The 20,278-nt window shown below is 46.0% G+C and overlaps 1 protein-coding gene across 2 annotated transcripts in view; it reads right to left on the reverse strand.

Moving 5' to 3' along the window:
• Nucleotides 1-1,088: 1,088 nt before the first annotated feature.
• The window catches only part of FZD3 (frizzled class receptor 3), a 55,814-nt gene continuing 36,624 nt past the window's right edge, over nucleotides 1,089-20,278 (reverse strand). The window contains exons 5-8 of one of the 2 annotated variants that reach the window (XR_007777137.1): nucleotides 9,118-9,266; nucleotides 8,027-8,260; nucleotides 4,822-5,183; nucleotides 1,089-4,613 (exon numbers count right to left, since the gene is read on the reverse strand). Coding sequence is in view for 1 of the 2 variants with exons in the window: in XM_050972482.1 (XP_050828439.1) it covers nucleotides 4,970-5,183; nucleotides 8,027-8,260; nucleotides 9,118-9,266 (597 nt within the window). In the remaining variant the exon portion in view is untranslated. Of the gene's footprint in view, nucleotides 5,184-8,026; nucleotides 8,261-9,117; nucleotides 9,267-20,278 lie in introns of both variants that reach the window. The other variant, XM_050972482.1, reaches the window with a different exon arrangement.

The following is a 20,278-nucleotide window of genomic DNA, read 5'->3' on the forward strand; positions in this document are numbered from 1 at the left end:
ATGATTCAATGATTTTGTTGTCTTCAGGATTAGTGCATGGCCAGAATCTCATCTCCCTTCAAACTGGAGAAGAAATGACAGCAGGGGCAGAGAGCCGGCAGAGCTGAGAGACAAAGCTGGCCCCAAAACTGCACTGGGGTGTGAAAGTGTGTCAGGAATGCGATCGTGATTTAAACACCCCCACCCCTAATCCCAGCCTGGGGGTCTGAACTAACCTCGGCCTCTGCTCCGACCACACCCCCTCCTCCAGCTCCTCTTTTTCCATGCTCCTCCCACTCCCTCACCTGCAGGTCCTTAAACCACCTTGGGAGGGCCAAACAAGCTCCAGGTGTCCTCCCCGAGCCCTGCATTAACCCTTTTGGGACCTGGCAGTGCCCCACGGAGGGGAGACAAACGCTGAGAGCTCCCGTTCCTCACCCCTGTTGGGTTTAGCTGTAGGGGGAATCCTCCTCGGCTGCAAGCGATCCCATCTTTGGCTGCTTGACTGCAGAGCTGGTCACTCACAGCCCACAGCAGTTTAAAATCAGGGCAGATGGAGCAGAGCAGCAGCTCCTGAAGTTTCATCCCTGAAGAATTTCTCTAACGAGACCTGAACCAGCAGCAGGAATTAGTGAGAGGAGTTATTTTATCACCAGCCGTGCAAGACTCAGCATACGGCTTCCAACCCAAAACAACCACGTATCCGCCCAAGTGCCAGACAGATCCTTCAGATAAATCAGTCATCCTGTCCTCAGCTTGGATTTGGCAACAAAAACCCCCAAACATCCCTGGCATTGCTGCTCCCAAACCTGTTTGCTGCTCTCTGCCTGTGAAACGCCGCTGGTTTGAGCGGTCTGTTCTCGTAAAAGGGCGGAGCAACCCAGAGCCCGAGCTCTGCCGAGAGCTTTGTGTTTGCTGGAAGGGTGCCCGGCGTCCACGAGTGCAGATGTTGGGGGGAGATTAAGTCTAGGAAGTCTTTCTTCAAATTCACAGAGCTGCTGGCCAGAGTAAAATCTGATATTTAATTCTTTAACCTTTATATCGCAACTGCTGCTGAACTGGGTTTTTTAAGAGGGGTAGGATTACACCCACGGGAGAAGAATTGAAAATCTGTTGCCAGAGTTTTTCCATCGTTTTATTAAAAACTTCCAAAGGTCTAAAATGAAAATGTACACCAACTACAAGGGAACCAATTTGTACACTCACAGTTAAAGTGCTAAAAATTAAACGTTACAAAACCGACACTGGACTACTGTAAACAAATCTACCAAGAGCCGAGTGCAAGTGGGGTCAGCCACGGGCAGGGGCTGCCCCACACATTCCAAGAAGTAAAAATCTCCTGGGAGCTCCTTCCCCTCTCCTGAGAAGCTGGGCGTTGTCACAACACGGACACGGAGTGCCGAGGAAGGGCTGCCCGAGGCGTTCCATGCACCGAGTTCCCCATGCGCGGAGCAAAAGCCGGGAAAACGCCGCGCCTCGGGGGAAAAGCAATCCTGATCCCGTTAGAAAAGAAGCACAAGGGGAGAGGGGTAAAGCTTCACATTCAACTGGACATTCTGCTGCTCAAGGAGGACCTGGGGATGTCTCCTGTGCTCTGCTCCGTGCCCTGGTTTCACCACACGGTCAGAGCTCCCTGCTGCATTCTGGGATCCTCAGTGCCCTGGAGCTGCGCTGGAGAATCGCTCCCCGGAAGGGTGGGCACTGCTCTAGGCTGGCCTGGCTCTGCTCCTTGTGCCCTTCCTGAGGGGTTTTCCCTTCCCTCCTTGTGGGCACTGCTCTAGGCTGGCCTGGCTCTCATCCTTGTGCCCTTCCTGAGGGGTTTTCCCTTCCCTCCTTGTGGGCACTGCTCTAGGCTGGCCTGGCTCTGCTCCTTGTGCCCTTCCTGAGGGGTTTTCCCTTCCCTCCTTGCTGGAACAACTCAGGAGCAATGCTGGATTTGGCCGTGACTGGATTTCAGCCAGAGCCTCCCAGTGCCACACTGTGCTCACCAGATCCCCCCTAGAGCTTAAAGCTTCCAGCACCAAATCTGGAAGAAAAGGGAGAACACGAACACACTGACACCCAAATGTGGCTGTTTGCTGCTGCTGGGTTGTTTATGCTTTAAAAAAGAGCAGCAGCCTCTTGCATGCAATGGGACTGCAGCCCTGATCCGGGACATTTCACGGGAGCTGAAGGGGTTAAGAAAGAAGGAACACCACAAACTCGGGGGGATCTGCTGTCAGTGCAGTTGGGCTGGTAAAGCAGGAGCTGGGGATCCCTGGAACCCTGGGAATGAGGAGCCATGCACTCGGCAGGAAGCTTTGACAGAGCGATTCCACAGAGCAGAGTTTTGGGGCTGCAGCCATCGTGTGCGTGGGAGGGACAGGGATGAAGTTTGGGGGGAGCCAGGCACTGTCCACCTTCCCTGGCTGCTTCCTGGAGAGAGGATCCAGCCTTTGTGGCTGCTGGGGAGGGACAAAGTGCTGCAGGGACATGCAGGGAGCCCAGAGCACCTCGGGGACTGCAGGAACACCCTCCTGGCCGGGGCTTTCAGCTCGGGGGGAATTTAAAGCTTGGCACCAATCCCATAGACCAGGCACCGGGGCTGGAGCTCTCTCCAGGCAGGAACACAACCCAAAACCCCTCCTGGTGCCCCTGCCTGAGATGCTGGTGGGGCCACATTCAAACTGGGAGAACTGGGATGCACTTCAGAGCCCCTGGACAGCACGGTTTGGGAGCTGCAGCGCTGTGAGCCCCAGCAGGGGAACTGCAGCAGAGCTGGGGCATTGTTCCATGGGTGAGGGAGGAATTCCTCTCTTCCCAGGAGGAATGCTCTGCCAGGAGAGCACAGCCTGCTGGCTCAGGTGTTGAAGGTAGAAGGGAGAGGGCAGGGAGGCAAAAATCCCAGCCAGAACCCCAGTCTGAGTTTAATCACCTCCCTGGGGTGACAGGAGCCTGTCCCTTTAGGATCAGCCAGGAATGACTCGGATATTCCCATCTGGAAGCAGCACTGGGACTGAGCCTCACAAATTAACAACACTTCCAGCAGGATCCTTCTCCAAGCTCCATCATTGTTCCTCTCCCTGTCTCTAAACAAGTCAAAGCATTGCTACAAGTTATTAAAAAAAATACTGGAAATGGAGCCAAGAGGATCAACGTAAACCCTTGAGCTTATTTAGTTCAGTTCCAGTGTTAAGGAAAACTCAGCTTATCCAGATTTCTACCAGATCACCCCTCTGAGGCAGTGAGTCAGGAGGAGCTGAATTTGAAAACAGCCTTGGGGCTTCCAGGGAGTTGCAGCTTCTCCAGTTTAAGTCACTCCAAAGGATTTTTCCACAGCTTTGGATGTGGACTGTTACCCCTGGGCCGGGACTATCCTTAGGCCAGGACTATCCTTAGGCCAGGGCTATCCCTGGGCCGGCCCAGGGCTGTTTGCTGAGCAAACAGGCAAAGCAGAGCCTGCTCTGCCCCAGGGCCCTGGGTGCAGCACCTCCCTCCCGGGCTGACAACAAAGAGCTTTGTTATTCCACGCTGGGCTCCCTCCTGACCCGGTGGAAGTAAGAGAGACAATCTGGGATAAATCTGGGAGCCTTTGATTGCACAGCACACAGGTTATGAGCTGCAATTAAAAGGAGTTAATTGTGGAGCAGCTCCTGCCCCGGCCCTGCCCTGGAGGTTGGTGCACAAAGGCTTCTCCAAATGCCTCCAGCAGGTCAGCCAGGGAATTCTGGAAGGACAATGCAAAAATAAGGATTTGTTTCCCAGCAGAGAGCTGCAGTGGTTACTGAGGTAGGTTTGCACCCCAGCAGCGTTTCCTCCTGCTGGGTCAATCTCCACTGAAGCTGCTCCAGAAGTTCTCCAGCACCATCCTTGACTTCTGTCTCCAGTGTATCCCAGGGGATCCTTTCCACACAAAAAAAGCCCAAACTGAGAATTCCCTGCCATGAATCTGCAGAAGGGGATGGAAAGAACCACAGCAGAGCTGGATTGTAACCAAGATCCTGAACTGGGGATCCTGTCTCCTCCTCAAGGAATGCCCTGGCCTTCCAGCTGCCACATCCTCCTTTCCCCCACCTGGTGGCCTCAGTTTCTCCCACCCATCTCTGAATTCTTGCTCAGCACAGAGAATCCTCCCCAGACCAGCCCTGCCATCACAAGGAAGGTGGGGCACCCTTGAATAAATCCTCTGGTTCCTCAGGCCTCAGCTGCTGGGCTTTGTAAACAGGCTCAGCTCTGGCTGTAAGGACGGGCTCTACATTCCTGCTTGGGGGACAAATTCAGCTTTCCTATGATAATCTTTTTTTATTTTTAAATAGATCAGGAACAGGCAATCTCAGCTTTTGTACATGACTCTAAAAAATAAATGGCTGAATATTATCTAGATAACTGCTTTTAAAACCCATCTCTTCCTACAGAAATTGTAAACGAGTAGAAAATTTAAATAGTCTTTTGTAAAAAAGCAAGGACAATACAAGTTATAAAAAAATCGCTCTTCCCTGCCTCTCTCTTCCCCCCACCCTGTGGCGAACTGAGCCTGGACAGCTTTGGGAAGAGCTGCTGATCCTCAGAGGAGCTTCCTTCTCCTGGGGCGTTTCCAGGGTCACCACACGCTGCCAGCTCGCACGGACGTCCCTCGGGCAGCGCTGGGCGTGTCCCTGCAGGGAGGGATTCCTTCAACCATCAAGAGTTCCCTCAAGTCTCATCGGAACAACTCCCAGCACGACCCCGACACCGAGATTGGGGTGCCCACGGAAGGAGGGACGCGGGGAGGGGGAGAGAAGGAAGGGGGAGATTGTTTTCCACAGAGAATAAGAAATTCAGCAGTCGTGTCTGACGAGGAACAGTTATCAAATAAATAATTACCTACGGAGAGGTTCAGAGCACACAACCAGCTTTTAACTCAGTGATTCAAGACAGCTCCGAGGCAAGTCCCACGCAGAGAAGCCGGCCCCGGCTGAGGACGAGAGGCCGAGGATGACTCCGAGGAAGGCACAGCGAGCCCTGGGTGCCCTCAGGCGCTGGTGCCATCCTCCTCGATGACGCGGTTCATGCTGGTGCCGTGCGTGATGTGTGTCATTGGGTTGCTGCTGAGGTCCCTGACGCTGCTGTGCCGCGACTGCTCGTTCAGCCGGTGGCAGCTGCTGTGTCGCGAGTGGTCGGTCAGTCGCGACATGCTGCCGTGAGGTAGTCGTTCCTCCACGCCCCTGTAGCTGCAGGGAGTGTACCTAAGTTAGGGAAACACAGGGATGATCAGCGAGCTGCTGGAGGAATGGAAATAGAGCTCTGGGGAGGAGAGGCATTCCCTGCTCGGCTCAGGCGCTCCCACGGCCCCGGGCAAAGCGGTTCAGCCCCTCGCACTATGGTTCAGCTCCTCGTACAGTGGGTCCCGCTCGGTTCTCCCCCAGCGCTGGCTGGTGTTGGTAATTAGGGCAGTGAAACGCTCGGTGATTAATTAATTACCCTGGGAACCTGTGCCCTTGTTTACTTGGGCGGGGCCAGGAGGATTGACAGACACAAAATCGACTGCCACACGGACAAAAGCAGCCAGGAAAGCGCCGAGCTGACCTTGGGGCAGGTGTGTTGTCCCACAGGGTGGAACACAGAGCGCTCCCGTGCCTGAAAACCAGCGCTGGACACAGCCCTGCTGTGGAATTAATTCACCAAGACCAGCACACACACACTGAAAATATCACGGCATTTTTTCTCTTTCCAGTCCAGACACTGACACGGAGAGGAGATGTCCCAGAACATCCAATTTTAGCAGAATTATGGCCTCGTGTCTGGCTGGAAGGGGTCTGTCCAATCCCAAGGTTTGCCCAGTGAGGTTCTGGACTCCCCAGTCTGGAATTGTCTGAGGACAGGCAGGACAGGGCTTGGAGCAGCCTGGGACAGTGGAAGGTGTCCCAGGGAGGTGGAATGAGAAGATCTTTAAGCTCCCTTCCCAAACCATCCAAAGTGCCCCGAATTTTTGGAGGACCTATCCTGGATTGCAAGATAAGTGTGTATTCTACTGCCACCTGCTAGAGGTGGGGCAGGTCTCTTCTGTTAACTGGACAGGTTTCTTTACCTCTTCCACAACCAATCCTCCCTCCAGGAAATATCCTCTGTTCATGGCCCTGAGTGTTCCTGCATGGCTGATAAAATTCCATCATCCCACTGGGAGATGCTCCACCCAGGGGGAGGAGCCAAGCATTCCTGCCTGGATATAATCTGAGATTTGTGGGACACCAGAGCACCTTTTGCACTGCATTCCCAGAGGAGCAGCTTTGTTCTGCTCTGCATTCCCAGAGGAAGACCAGGCCATTTTCACCACCTCTGGACCTTCAGAGCAAAACTCCACCCTTCTCCAGGATCCCTGCTCCAACAGAACCACACTGGCACTGCTGAGGGCTGAGCCACCATGGGATGGGACTGTGCCACCACCCTGAGCCACCCTGGGATGGGACTGTGCCACCACCCTGTGTCACTGTCACATTTCCTGAAAAATCCCTTCACCAAGATTTCTTCTCCTGGGAAGCTGAGAAGCCTCAGAGAAAAATGAAAAAAAAAATTATCTATTGCTTCTCCCATGTTTTGCTGTTTTGGAATGTGGTTTGGACATTGTTTACCAACCATTGTTTGATTGGTTCCATGTGAATTGTTTTGACTTATAACCAGTCACCACCAGCTGTGTCAGGACTCTGGAGAGTCACAGGTTTTTCATTAATACCTTGTTAAACCTTCTGTCTGTATCCTTTCTCTATTCTTTAATATAGTTTTAGTATAGCATTCTATAATATAATAAAATAATAAATTGGCCTTCTAAGAACATGGAGTCAGATTCATCTTTCCTCCCCACCATGGGGGACCCTGAAAAGACCACACTCCCTGACCCACAGGGTGTCACCTTGGATTCTGGCTCTGTCAGTGTTGTTTTGTATTGCTGCATTGGGTTTTTTTTTTTTAATTTATCATTTTATTTTCCTCTGTTATTCCTGCTCCTGTATCTTTGCCTGAGAGCCCCTTAATTCAAAGTTACAATAATTTGTGGGGAGGTGTCCTAGGGTGACGTTAGGATGCTTGAATCCCCATTGGTGTGTGCTGTTCATGCTGGATATTCTGTTCTGTGCCTTCAGGACTGGCTCTGAAGAGTGAAAGTTTTGTTTTGGTTTTGTTATCAGCCACTCCCCCACGGCTGGCAGGACACACAGACAGGGCAGTACAGAGTGCTGCTCTTGCTTTTTGCTTTGCTCTTGCTTCTGCTCTGCTCTTGCTTTTTGCTTCTGCTCATTACTTAATTCAGCTAAGCATTTCAGCTTATTTTTCAGCTAATTTTTCCCTGGACTGTTTTTCCTTTCCCATTTTTGGAACCACTCGAACCTGCTCTGGACTGGGACGTGGCAAACACGGAGAGTTTGCACCCTGTGGCTGCAGCAGCTGCCCCAGCGCTGGAGGGACTGATAACAGAGTGACCACTCCCAAGAGAGACATTCTGAATTTGTCACCTTTTTCAGAGCAGTGACAGAGTGGTGTCACCTGGTATTGTTCATTTTGTGTGCTGGGGGTGCTGTGCCTGTTAAACAAACAGGTTCTTTCCACTTCTCTCCAAGGAATCCTTCCCGAACTGGTTGTGGGGAGGGGCCGTGTGGGTTTGCTTTCTGGAGGGGCCCCTTTGGAGGTTTTCTCCCAGGTGTGGTCAGACAGGCAGGGAGGAGCAAAGCCAGCAAGGAGCATCTCCTCTCCATCACCTGTAGCTCCTGGGAGGCAAATTACCACTTTTTTGGGGGGCAAATTTCATCTTTTCCACTCCATTTTAACCAGCTCATCAGCACCAGGCACTGCCAGCACACGGCCAAGAGGTTTATGTTTGTTATTCCCTAAAGATTCGCCTTTGGAATCCAAGGGAGGGAAGTGGCTGCACCTCCAGCTCACTGGAGATTCCCTGCAAAACTGTCTCCCCAAAATGCCCTGCTGCTCCTCCATTATTTATCTCCACAACCCAGGGACCATCTGCCCTAAACCAGGACAGGAGGTGTTTTCCATTTCCCCTCCCGGGCATCCCGGCCGTCTGTCCGAGCCGTGTCCGTACCGTCCGTCCCGCGAGCGGTGCAGGCTGCCGTGGTAGCTGCTGACTTTGCTGTGCACGCTGCCCGCCTTGCTCCTCTGCTCGTCCAGCACGGCCAGCTGCGTGGACGAGGCGTGCGTGGAGGTTCCCTGCGTGGAGGTGCCCCGGGACTTGCGGATGATGGGCGTGTTGGGGTCCCGCAGCAGCGACTGCGCGAAGTCCGGCTCCTGCAGCACTTGGCGGCTCTCGTTGACGACTCTGAGCGGAGCAATTAGCGTTAATTAGCGTTAATTAGCGCGGCTCGCAGCCCCGTGGCTGCTCTACAAACACAACAAGTCGCAGGGCTTAGCAAACAGCATCATTTACATGATAATGTCTCTCTCTCTGATTTTGAAGCACCTCCCCATGTGGTTATTTTAGCCCCTTATCTGTTTATTTTAGCTCAGCTGAATCCTTGAAGGATGGAGGAGTCACCAAAAGCTTTCTGTTTTCAAACATCTTAAAGGACAATATTTATTAGGAATTTCTACTCTTTTGTCCGTGCCCTGAATAATCCTGAAATATTTTCTACTCTGCAAATCAGAAATATTTATTAGGGAAGTACCTACCCACACCTACCACAAAACCACACAAACTGTCTCTAAATCGATGCCAACCTTAATCTAAATTAATGCCAACCTTACAGAAGCTCCAAGAAATTCTTACTGTCACTTTATGCAGCTGCTCTTCAGCACCAATGCATAAGGAAGATTAAAAGCAGAGACAAATGCTATCAACTGCAACCGTGGAATTCCAACCTGCATTTAATTGCAATTTAAAGCTCTGATTCAGTTGGCTAGATGCACATTTACAAATAAGAAGTTTCCATTCCACCTAAACACCATGAACTGTTTATTTGACACTTAATTCTTGTTAAAAACATTTTGAAGATGGACAAATGTAGATCTGATTCTGGGAACAAAGAATACTTAGGGAGAAATGAGGAATTTTTTGGGCTGTTGCCTGTCTTGTCCTTCCATGTTCCATTCTGAATAGTGACTTTTCCCCCCATTCCTGCCTTTGCCTCCAGGAAAACCCGACCCAAACTCGTTTCTCTGTAACAAATCCGTGCTCACTCCTTTTTCCTGCGCCCGTGGAAGAAGCTGGCCCACTCAAAACAGGTCTTCTTGCTTCCAACCCAGAACACCGAGGGGATCCCCACCACCAGGGCCATCAGGTACTTCATGAGGAACAAAATCAGATCGGGACGGCTCATCTGAGTGACCTGGGGAGAGAAGAGAGACAAGGAAGGTTCTAGCAGCCAGCCTGGCTCACCACTGGTATGAGCACACTGAAATCACCCCCTGCCCTGAGCCAAAGCAAACATGGGCAGGGTTCCTTTGTTGCTGGCTCTGTGGAGCATGACCAGAGCTCTGCAGGGCCCAGCCTCAGACAAAGGCTCAGCTGCTGGGAGGTCCCGGCCTTGATTTGTGTTTCTGCTCTTTTGTCCCTGCCTTGAATGATCCCGAAATATTTTCTAGTCTGCAAATCAGAGAGAGTCCTTCCTTTGATGGGATTAACCTAGATAGGACCAGGTGCTGTGGCTGCTCTTGGGAAAAATGCCAGTGGGAGCTTCATGGATGGTCAGCACTGATCCTTTGTTCCTTGCAGGGTTTCCTCCCTCGGGAATTCAAGGCTCTGGCCAGGTCCAAGTGTCCCAGCCAAACTTTCTCTCTTCATGGAGATCAGCTGAGCCTGAAAGCCCTCACAAGATCAAATTTTCCAGATGTTTTCATGCCCAAAGGGTTTGTTAGGAGAAGAAGACAAAGATTTTCCTTCCAGGAAGGTATCAGCAAAACAAACCCAGGGGCTTTCTGGAATTGCTAACCTGGCCCTAAAACTGAACCTTCAGGGAGGGAGAACTCCCAGAGCCAGCCTGGAAGGGGCCACCAAGGTGTGGAGGGAAGGGACAACCTCGTGGTGGGGAGAAGAACTCTGTGAGCAGCTGTGTGGTGACCGTGGAATTCCAACAATTCCAGCAACTGGGAGAACTGGGATCCAGGCTGGGAGAGCTGGGGGTGCTCACCTGGAGAAGAGAAGGATCCAGGGAGAGCTCAGAGCCCCTTCCAGGGCCTAAAGGAGCTCCAGGAGAGCTGGAGAGGGACTGGGGACAAGGGATGGAGGGACAGGACACAGGGAATGGCTGCCCACTGCCAGAGGGCAGGGATGGGTGGGATATTGGGAATTGGGAATTGCTGGCTCTGAGGGTGGGGAGGGGCTGGGCTGGAATTCCCAGAGAAGTTGTGGCTGCCCCTGGATCCCTGGGAGTGTCCAAGGCCAGGCTGAAGGGGGCTTGGAGCAGCCTGGGATGCTGGGAAGGAGCTCCAGGAACCCCAGGAGCTTGGAGCAGCCTGGGGTTGGAACTGGCAGAGTTCTGGTCCCTTCCCAAAGCACTCTGTGATCCCATGATCCCAAACCCCCCCTGGCCACTAAATGACCTGGCCTTTAACAAGAGGTTTCCCTGCTTTTTGTCACAGCTGAGGGAGATTTCCAAAGCCTTTGACTTTCCCTACCACCTTGAAAATTTTCATTTTCTCAGGAGATGAGGGCAAGAGAGAACACGGAGGAGAACCAGCAGAATGATCCTGATCCCAACAGGAATAAACTCGGTGCAGAGTGGGATGAGAAAGATCCACAGCTGGCTCAGGGATTGGTGTGGCAGGAAGGTTCAGCTGAGGCTGTTTAACTGGGGGGAGATTCCAGGAAATCCTCCCACGGCAGCAGTGGCTTGGGGACAGATGGTGACAGTGCTGGAAGAGCCACCCCACCTAAGGAAGTGACTGAGCAGCTCAAGGAAACATCCCAGGAGCTGACTGAGACAGGGTGAGGCTGGAAAACTCTGGGAGTTCCCAGGGAACAACCAACCCCCCTTGCAGGAATCTGCTCTGGCCTGGAACAACTCAAAGGTGTGAGAAAAAGAATGGCTGAGGATTGAAATGTGGGGGAAAAAACCATTTAAAAGGGTTTAATCCAGGAAACAGGAAAGAAACACTGCACCAGCCACGAGGGAATTCCATCCTTAGGGACAGGATTTGGGATGGCTTCACAGGGGAACGGTGGGGACAGGAATGGCTGAGTGCCACCAGTGTGTGACAGAGAGTGACAGAGCTGCCCTCTGACCCTGTGGCCTGTGCTGATGTGGAGCACAGGCACAGCCCCCCAGAACAACACCCAGAGCCAGTCTGCCCCCAAAATTACAAATTCAAAGTCAAATCACGCCCTGTGCCAGGGGGATTTGGCACAGATGGGCTCCCAGCCCCCCGAGATATTCCAATTAATAATAATAATAATAATAATAATAATAATAATAATAATAATAATAATAATAATAATAATAATAATAATAATATTCCAATTAATGCTGAGGGGCAGCACAGCTTCCACTGGTTTCACCCAGCACATCCAGGTTTGATATTTTGTATTATTGCATATTTTTGGTCCTGTCAGCACTGGAGATGGAGAAGAGGAGTGCAGGAATGTCCTGAGCAGAATTAGGGGATGTTCCTGAGGAGTTCTCCAGCCACCTCTGCCCCAGGGATGCTGAAGGGTCCTGGGCACCACTGAACCCTCCCACAGCATTTCAAGAGCAGCTCTGAGGTGGTTTTGTAGCCAGACTGTGAGATTCCACCCAGGAACCAACAATATTAACCATTACCCAAGAAAAAATTACCCAGCAAAGCAAAGCTCTCAAACCCCACAACATTATTATTATTATTATTATATCATCATCATTATTATTATTATTATTATTATTATTATTATTATTATTATTATTATTATTATTATTATTATTATTATTATTATTTCATCATGAGCTCGTTTGGCACAGAGTGGAATAAGTGGGGAAATTCATAATTTCTTAATGATTGGTTCATTTTTATATTGAATTATTTATATTCACATTTAATGTCTGTCCACAGGGTGAAGTCTCCCCAAGCAGAACTTCTGGCCTGAAGGGAATTGAATTTTGAATTTTTCATCAAGAACAAAGCAGCAGCTCTAGTGCTAAAGCTCTCAGCTGCTCCCTGCATTAATTCCACCAAGATATTACAATAAAAACCTCCTGGCTCCACGTCTTCCTGCTGAGTGCTACAAATCATTCCAAGGGGAAAAATGAAAATAAATACATCCAGCAAATCCTTCAGGTGAGAGGAAGCACGTCCTGCTCTTTGGCAGAGCGAGCTGTTAAACATTCCACACTTTTCTCCAAACTGAGCCTCAAAGCTTAATTTTTAAAAGCTTAAAATTCATTTTTCTCCAAATTGAGCCTCAAATCAGCCAATTCAGGAGTAACACCCACTGAACTCCCATGAACTGAGTGACTGCACCTGTTGGATACAAAATTCATCTGCAGGCACCAGGTGTTTGTAATAATTAACAACATTTATATTAATGAACAGGGGAAAAATGAAACTTGAAGTGATTCTTTAAGGTTTGTTGGGCTGATAATCAAATGTTTGAGCCCAAAGGTGCTGGGGCACCTCCAGCCCCAAACACTGGGACAGACCAGTTTAAAAACAGCAAAATTGGGCAAAAACTCACTCATGTTTATCACCAAAATTTAGATTTTTTCACTGCCCAGCTCTTAAGGAAGAGTCAAAAATCCAAATTAATTCACCCCACATGAAATGATGAATTCATCTGGAATGTCCAAACTCGGCCAAAATATTTCAGTATTTCCCCCAAGCACCCGTGATCATTCATAAATTCTATAAATGACAGAATTTCTGTCAAATCCATTTTCCTGACAGGAAATGGAAGCAGAACTGAGAGGTGAGACCTGGGCAGGATCCCTGGCTCCAGTTCATCCTCCTGGGGAGAGGAGGTGCTGCAGGGATCAACAATCAGTGAGTTCATGGCACAAAGGCACTGAGGCATTTTCCATCTGTGCTTTTCAAAATTCAGGCTCTGAGGAAACCTCTGGGTTTAAAAGCAGATTTTTTTGAGCATTACCTGACTCTATTTATATTTAAACCTGAATAAATAGTTTATTATCTATTAAATATTGGTTGATTTAAGAAACCTCCCCGAAAGCTGAACTAGGAAAAGGAGTTGAAATGAAGTTCAGGAGAATTTAAAATTTATTTTCACCTAAAGCTGTAGAAAAGGCTTCCAAAACTGAATAATAAAACTATTGTAATAAAAGTGTAAATATCACAGAGTAGAAAACTTAAAAGTTTTAAAATATAGTAATGTGTAAAACAAGATGAAAGCTTTAAAACAAAAGCTACTCCTTCTTCTTCACCTTCTTCTTCATAATTTAAATAATATTGTGTAATTAAATAAGTCCACATTGTGAGCCACAAATGGTTCTTCAATTAAAAATAATTTAAATATAATTTCTTAATTAAGCAATTTATCCTTAAAGAACCTTATAAAGAGAGAAATGCAGCTCCATTTTTAATTTATTACAATAAAATACTATCAAACTCACAGTTTGTGAGACTACAATATAAATAAAAACTAATAAATATACAAAAAGTCCTGTCTCACACACTGAATCCCAACCCTAACAAAAAATAAAACCCCAAATCCTGCACAATATTGGAGGTACAATTCAAGATTTAAGGATATTTTAGCAAGGCATTTCTACATTTTTGGGTTGCAGCATTTAATTGCTGAGCCACAGTGGATTTTCAGTAGGGAAAATGCCCCATCCCTGTGTTAGCCTGTAAAATGTGGGATTTCCTCACCCCCCAGCTCTCCCCAAAGCAGTTTCAGATCCTCTGCCCCATTAAATCCCCTGTTCAGTGTAAAAGCAGAGCCTGAGCAGCGTTCCAGCTCTGCAATAACAATTATCACTTTTTATTTTGGTCAGAGCTGGGCATGTGGCAATGCCAGCAGATCCCTCAGCACCAGAGAGTGAATCCCACTGCTGATGGAAAAAAACCCCTCTTAAACCCAATTTTAGCATCTGCATTCCTGTTACAGCTGAGACAAGAACTGGGAACATCTCCCAAGGAATTTAATTCTGGCATTTCTCGCTTCCCACTTGGCCAGACCCTTCCTAATGGCTCTGATCTCAAGAATCCTGGACCAAAGGCTTTCAAAATTCACTCTGGAAAGCTCAAATCCAGACAGAGATCTCCTCTAGGCCTGAAAAAATGGGATAATTTTTTTTTTTTTAGATAAAACCTGTGTGTTCTGAGCACCAGGAGCTGCTTCTCAGTGTCAGGGAGAGCAGGGCCCTGTGTCCTCAGAGATGGGAACTTTTCCCAGAGGGAAGAGAATTCTGCTGCTGGTTTTGTTTTCCTCCAGACCTGACTGCATCCCCAGGAATGTAAAAGGGGTTTGTGCACTCCAGGAACAAAAGGACTTGGAAATTTCATGGATTTGCAGAAAGGTTTGGGTTAAAAAAGACCTGAAAGCTCATCCAGTTCCAACCCTGACATCTGCCACCATCCCAGGCCGCTCCAACCCAACCTTGGGTGGTTTTTTTAAAATTATTATTTTAATTTTTTAATTTTTTTTTAAATTCCAGTCAGGAATTCTCAGGGAATTCCATGCCAGGGCAGGATTTCCCTGCAGATCTGGGCTCTGAGGAGAAGGAGGAGCAGCAGGATTTGGGCTGAGGGCCCCACGCCCGGAGCTGCTCAGACTCATCCCGGGAGGCCTCACCCAGCAAGTTCTGTCAGGTACCGAGATCACAAATGAAATAAAGATATTTCTGTGACCTATTTCTTGGAAATAAAGGTATTTCTGCAGCCAGTTCCTTCCCTCCCATCTGCTGGGCTGCTGCAGAGCACCCAGCAGAGAAGTTTTTCCCTCAGTGAATCCAGGAATCCTCAGCAACTGTGGGATTGGCTGGGCCCCATGGAGGGGATGGTGAATGTGCCTCCATGTTCTCAGAAGGCTAATTTATTATTTGATGGTGTTATATGATATTAAATGCTATATTAAACTATACTAAAGATCAGAGGAAGGATACAGACAGAAGGCTGCAAAGAATGACCACAAAAACCCCGGACTCCCTGCCACGGCCTGACCGTGCTCGGCCATTAAATACAAACAAATCATCTGCTGCATAAACAAACTCCAACCACATTCCAAAGCAGCAAAAACCAGGAGAAGCAAGTGAGATAATATTGTTTTCCTCTTTCTCTGAGGCTTCCCAGGAGAAGAACTCAGGGCAAAGAGGATTTTTTGGGAAATGGGACAGTGAGAGGGAACGCTCGGGTTCGGAGGCGTCGCTTCCCTCACGGAGCAGGAGCTCAGCAAGGAGCTTAAAAACACCAATTTCCACCAATTTCCACCATTTTCCACCTTCCCCCAGGGAGAACACGGCTGCTCCGTGGGCACACTGCTCATTCCTGTGCTTTTCTAACTCATTCCTGAGTATTTGCCCCTCCTGCCCCCGAAATGATCAATGACAGCTGCTTTATTCCTGACAGAGACGTGAGGAGCAGAAATTACCGAGCAGGGGCTGGCTGAGGGGGGAAAAGCCAAGCACAGCACCTGTGCCCTCCTCTGGGGCAAGCCCACCAATTATTTATATTTCCTTCAGGATAAAAAGCAATGAAATTCAAATTAACCCCTGTTTTGGTTGGAAATGGGAAGAGAGACGGAAAAGAGCAAAGGGAATCTGATGCAGAGGCCTCAATTTCAGAAGCGTTTCCGTCCTGCCACTGCTCTGAGAGCCAGGATTACACTCACAGTTTGTTAACATGGTAGGATTTATCACTGTAAAGTAAATTACTGTTATTATTACTATTAAAATCTTGTTTCATTGATTAAAAAGCAGTGAAATTCAAATTAATCCCTGCTTTTGTTGAAAATGGGAAAGAGCAAAGGGAATCTGATGGAGCCACCTCGATTTCAGAAGTGTTTCCATCCCTGCCAGTGCTTTGGTTGCATGGGAAGAGAGACGGAAGAGCAGGGAATCCGACTCAGATTTCAGAGCGTTTCCTCCTGCACTGATCTGAGAGCCAGGATTTACACTCACAGTTTGTTAACAGGTAGGATTTATCACTGTAAAGTAAATTACTGTTATTATTACTATTAAATCTTGTTTCATTGATTAAAAAGCAGTGAAATTCAAATTAATCCCTGCTTTTGTTGAAAATGGGAAAGAGCAAAGGGAATCTGATGGAGCCACCTCGATTTCAGAAGTGTTTCCATCCCTGCCAGTGCTCTGAGATCCAGGATTCCACTCAGTTTGTTTTCTAGTCAAATGTGGTAGGATTTATCACTGTAAAGTAAATTATTATTAAAATCTTGTTTCATTGCTTAAAAAGCAGTGAAATTCAAATTAACTCATGGTTTTCTTGAAAAAGCAAGGGGAAAGAGCAAAGGGAATCTGATGGAGCCACCTCAATCTCTGAGATCCAGGATTTGTCACTGTAAACTATTATTATTATTATTATTATTATTATTATTATTATTATTATTATTATTATTATTATTATTATTATTATTATTATTACTATTAAAATCTTGTTTCATTGATTAAAAAGCAGTGAAATTCAAATTAGCCCCTGCTTTTGTTGAAAGTGGGAAAGAGCAAAGGGAATCTGATGGAGCCACCTCAATCTCTGAGATCCAGGATTACACCCACAGTTTGTTTTCCAGTCAAATGGGGTAGGATTTGTCACTGTAAATTATTATTATTATTATTATTATTATTATTATTATTATTATTATTATTATTATTATTATTATTATTATTATTATTATTAAGGCTTAGGCTGGGAACAGCTTCAAAGCCAACCCAAGCTGAAAGGAATAAATCAATATTAAATATAAATGAATAGAATAGAAATTCAAGAATAAAAAGAAATAAATAGAACACTGTAATAAAAGTTTATAAAATTATTAAAAATGTTTATAAAATTTAGAACATCTTGACTGGGAACAGCTGTTCAGGGGCAAATCCACCCTTTTCAGCCCAGGTTCACCTGACCACACCAAACCCATCATAAAAAGAAATAATGCAATAAAAGATATAAAATAAAATGAAATAATGCAATAAAAGAAATAGAATAAAATGAAATAATGCAATAAAAGAATATAAAATGAAGCAAAATGAGACAATTCCCAAAATTGAAACACGAGGAGTAACAGAAGTTGGCCAAAGCATTGCCCTGATTTGGAGCCAGCTCATCAATTCTGGTATTTCTTATCAGTTTGGACATTTCTTATCACTTCTGGATATTCTCAGCTTTGTTTCACGCTGGTGAAAATGAGAAATAATTTTGATTTTTCCAGGAGGAATCCCCAATGTATTCCCTGGAATATTTTGATTTTTCCAGGAGGAATTCCCAGTATATTCCCTGGAATATTTTGATTTTTCCAGGAGGAATCCCCAATATATTCCCTGGAATATTCTGATTTTTCCAGGAGGAATCCCCAATATATTCCCTGGAATATTTTGATTTTTCCAGGAGCAATTCCCTGTGCCACTGCCAGGAAACCCTGCAGTTCTGTGCTCAGTAATGTCCTGACTTTAATCAGGGAAAATAAAAAGACAAATTCCATTTTTTGGGAATAACCCCCAGCTCCTCATTCAGATTTGCTCCATCTCTTTTGATTAATCTGGGAAATTTTTCATTTCAATTTCTGGGTTTTTTTCTCCACCTTTTTTTTTTGTTTTGTCTGATTTTTTTTCCCTTTAAGATGGAATAATTGCACCCAACCAGAAGCAACTCCTGAGGGCAGATTGGAGCAAATCCATTCCCTCTCCTGAGGGGAATTCGAAGGGGGAAAGAAGGAGAGGGAGGAAAATTCAATTTACAAATGGATTGATTTTGTTTCAGCTCAATTTCACTCTGGAGAGTGGAGAAAATGAGGAAAAAATTGAAAAAATGGGGAAAAAATGGGAAAAAATGGGGGAAAATGGAATTTTTGTCCACAAAATCAGAAATTCCATCCTGACTCAAGCAGCCCTGCAAAGCCATGGACAAGAATTAATTCTTGCCAGGTTTTATTGAAGTTTCTTTTATTTCAGACCAATTTAACCCCAAGGAGTGGGGAAAATAGAAAAAAATGGGGGGGAAAAAAAAAATGGGAAAAAATGGGGGAAAATGGAATTTTTGTCCACAAAATCAGAAATTCCATCCTGACTCAAGCAGCCCTGCAAAGCCATGGACAAGAATTAATTCTTGCCAGGTTTTATTGAAGTTTATTTTATTTCAGACTAATTTAACCCTGGGGAGTGGAGAAAAGGGGGGAAAATGGGAAAAAATGGAATTTTTGTCCACAAAACCAGAAATTCCATCGTGACTCAAGCAACACTGCAAAGCCACAGACAAGAATTAATTCTTGCCAGGTTTTATTTCAGAGCAATTTCACCCCAAGGAGTGAAGAAAATGGGGAAAAAAATGGAAAAAATGGGAAAAAATGGAATTTTTGTCCACAAAAATGGAGAAATTCCATCCCATTGATCCAATTCCACCGTGCCATGGGCAGGGATGCCCCATCTAAAATGTTCAGTAGAATGAGAAATGAACCATTATCAGCTCCAAAAGTGCCTCTGTGGAAATGGGAGGTGACAAAATGCTGAATTCTTGAGCGAAAACTCAAGAATTTTTAGCCCCTGCCAGCAGGGGAGAGGATTTGAATCCTTTCTGGATTTTAATCCTAATATTAAAAGCCATTGCTCCAAGGTTGTCAGATAATGCACTGAAATTTGGGGTAAAAAATTCAGTGTTGACAGGAATGAATTTTATTTTTAAATAAAATAAAATTAAAATTCAATTCAATTTTATTTTTAAATAAAATAAAATAAAATAAAATGAACAATTAAAAAAAGTTAATTTAATTAAAATGAAATAAACACCAGCCAGGGATGGGAGTGAGGGGGTGAAAAAAAAAATCTCATTTAAATTTATCCCACAGCAATGGAATGAAACAGAGTGGAGAGGAAAGAAAATAGGGGGAAAATGGGATTGTCTATTTTTGTTGCAGATAAAAATGAAATTTGCAATTACATCATCTGACAGCTCAGAATAATTAAGTTCTTCCAAACACCAGGGCAATTTTAATTTTTTTTTAAGAGATCAGAAGGAAAACAGAGAAGATTTTGAGATAAGCACAGGAACTGCTTCAAAGAACTCAGGGAAAATTACTTTTCAAAGAGTTTTGCTCATCATTCCTGCAGAAAAAAAAAAGTGAAATAAAGTGAAATCATCTCCCCATGGGATTCCCAAATCCCAGGAATTTCCATCTGAGGTGCTCATTTACATTCAATCCTCAAAAAATGGGCAATAAAAAATCTCCTTCTTTTATGGCATGATTACAAAGATCCAACAGAGGCTGCTCAGGATCTCAAAAGTGAATTTAAAAGAGTTTATTCTGATTTTTGAAGGGGCCTGATTGGACTTTTTCTACCCTTTTTCCAACCCATTTTCCTCAGAAACGTCCCCAGAATTTTGCAGCAAAAATCCCAACCCAAAACCCCCCAGGAAGAGCCAGAGGGAGCCCCTGGGAGAGCTCAGGAATTCCCAGCACAGCTGCAAAAGCCTCTGAAATGTTGATTTTTCCTTTTTTTCCCCTTTTTCTCTCTAAATCTGAAATCTCTCCCAGGGCTGAGTCTGGCCCTGGAGCACCAGGGAGTCAGTTCAGGTTTGGATTTGGGAGAAATGAATCCCAAAATTTTCTTTACTCTGCAAGAAATCTGATTTTTTTTCTTGATTTAAACTCCTGATTTTCACAGGAGAAATTCACATTTCACTTTTGAACCAAATTCATCCCAATCTGAGACCTTTTCCCACAAATTGGGGCAGTTTGGATTTTAATTTTGGAATTCCAAGAGGAATAAAACTCCTTGGAAGGAATAAACCACAAGGGTGTGGAACAGCAGATAAATCAACTTCAAAAGTTGGTTTGTTTTGGTTTTTTTTTTTACTGCTTTTTCCTTTTATTTCTGGGATCAGATGGGAAGAAAATCACAACTTTAATCATTTGGAACCAAACTCTGAGCCCAAAATTTCATCCCTGGATCTGCTTGAATTGCCACAGGATTTAAATCTGAATTAATCCCACAGGGTTTGAATTTCAATCCCACCAATTCCATCAAGAATTGAAAAAAAATGGAAGAATTCCATTGAAATTCCATGGAAGAAATTGCAAATGAAGAGAGGAAAGAGAGAAACTTGGAGAGCTGAAAAAACCAAACCAAGAATTGCTCCAGAAAGGTGAAATTCAGCCCTGGGAACCACCAGGGGATCTTGGGTTATTTCCTGCTTTTCTTCATTAATTCATTAAGAAAATTCATTTCTTCAGCTCCTTGTTGGAATATTC

The sequence above is a fragment of the Serinus canaria genome, chromosome 3 (assembly GCF_022539315.1).
Source record: "Serinus canaria isolate serCan28SL12 chromosome 3, serCan2020, whole genome shotgun sequence".
NCBI lineage: Eukaryota > Metazoa > Chordata > Aves > Passeriformes > Fringillidae > Serinus > Serinus canaria.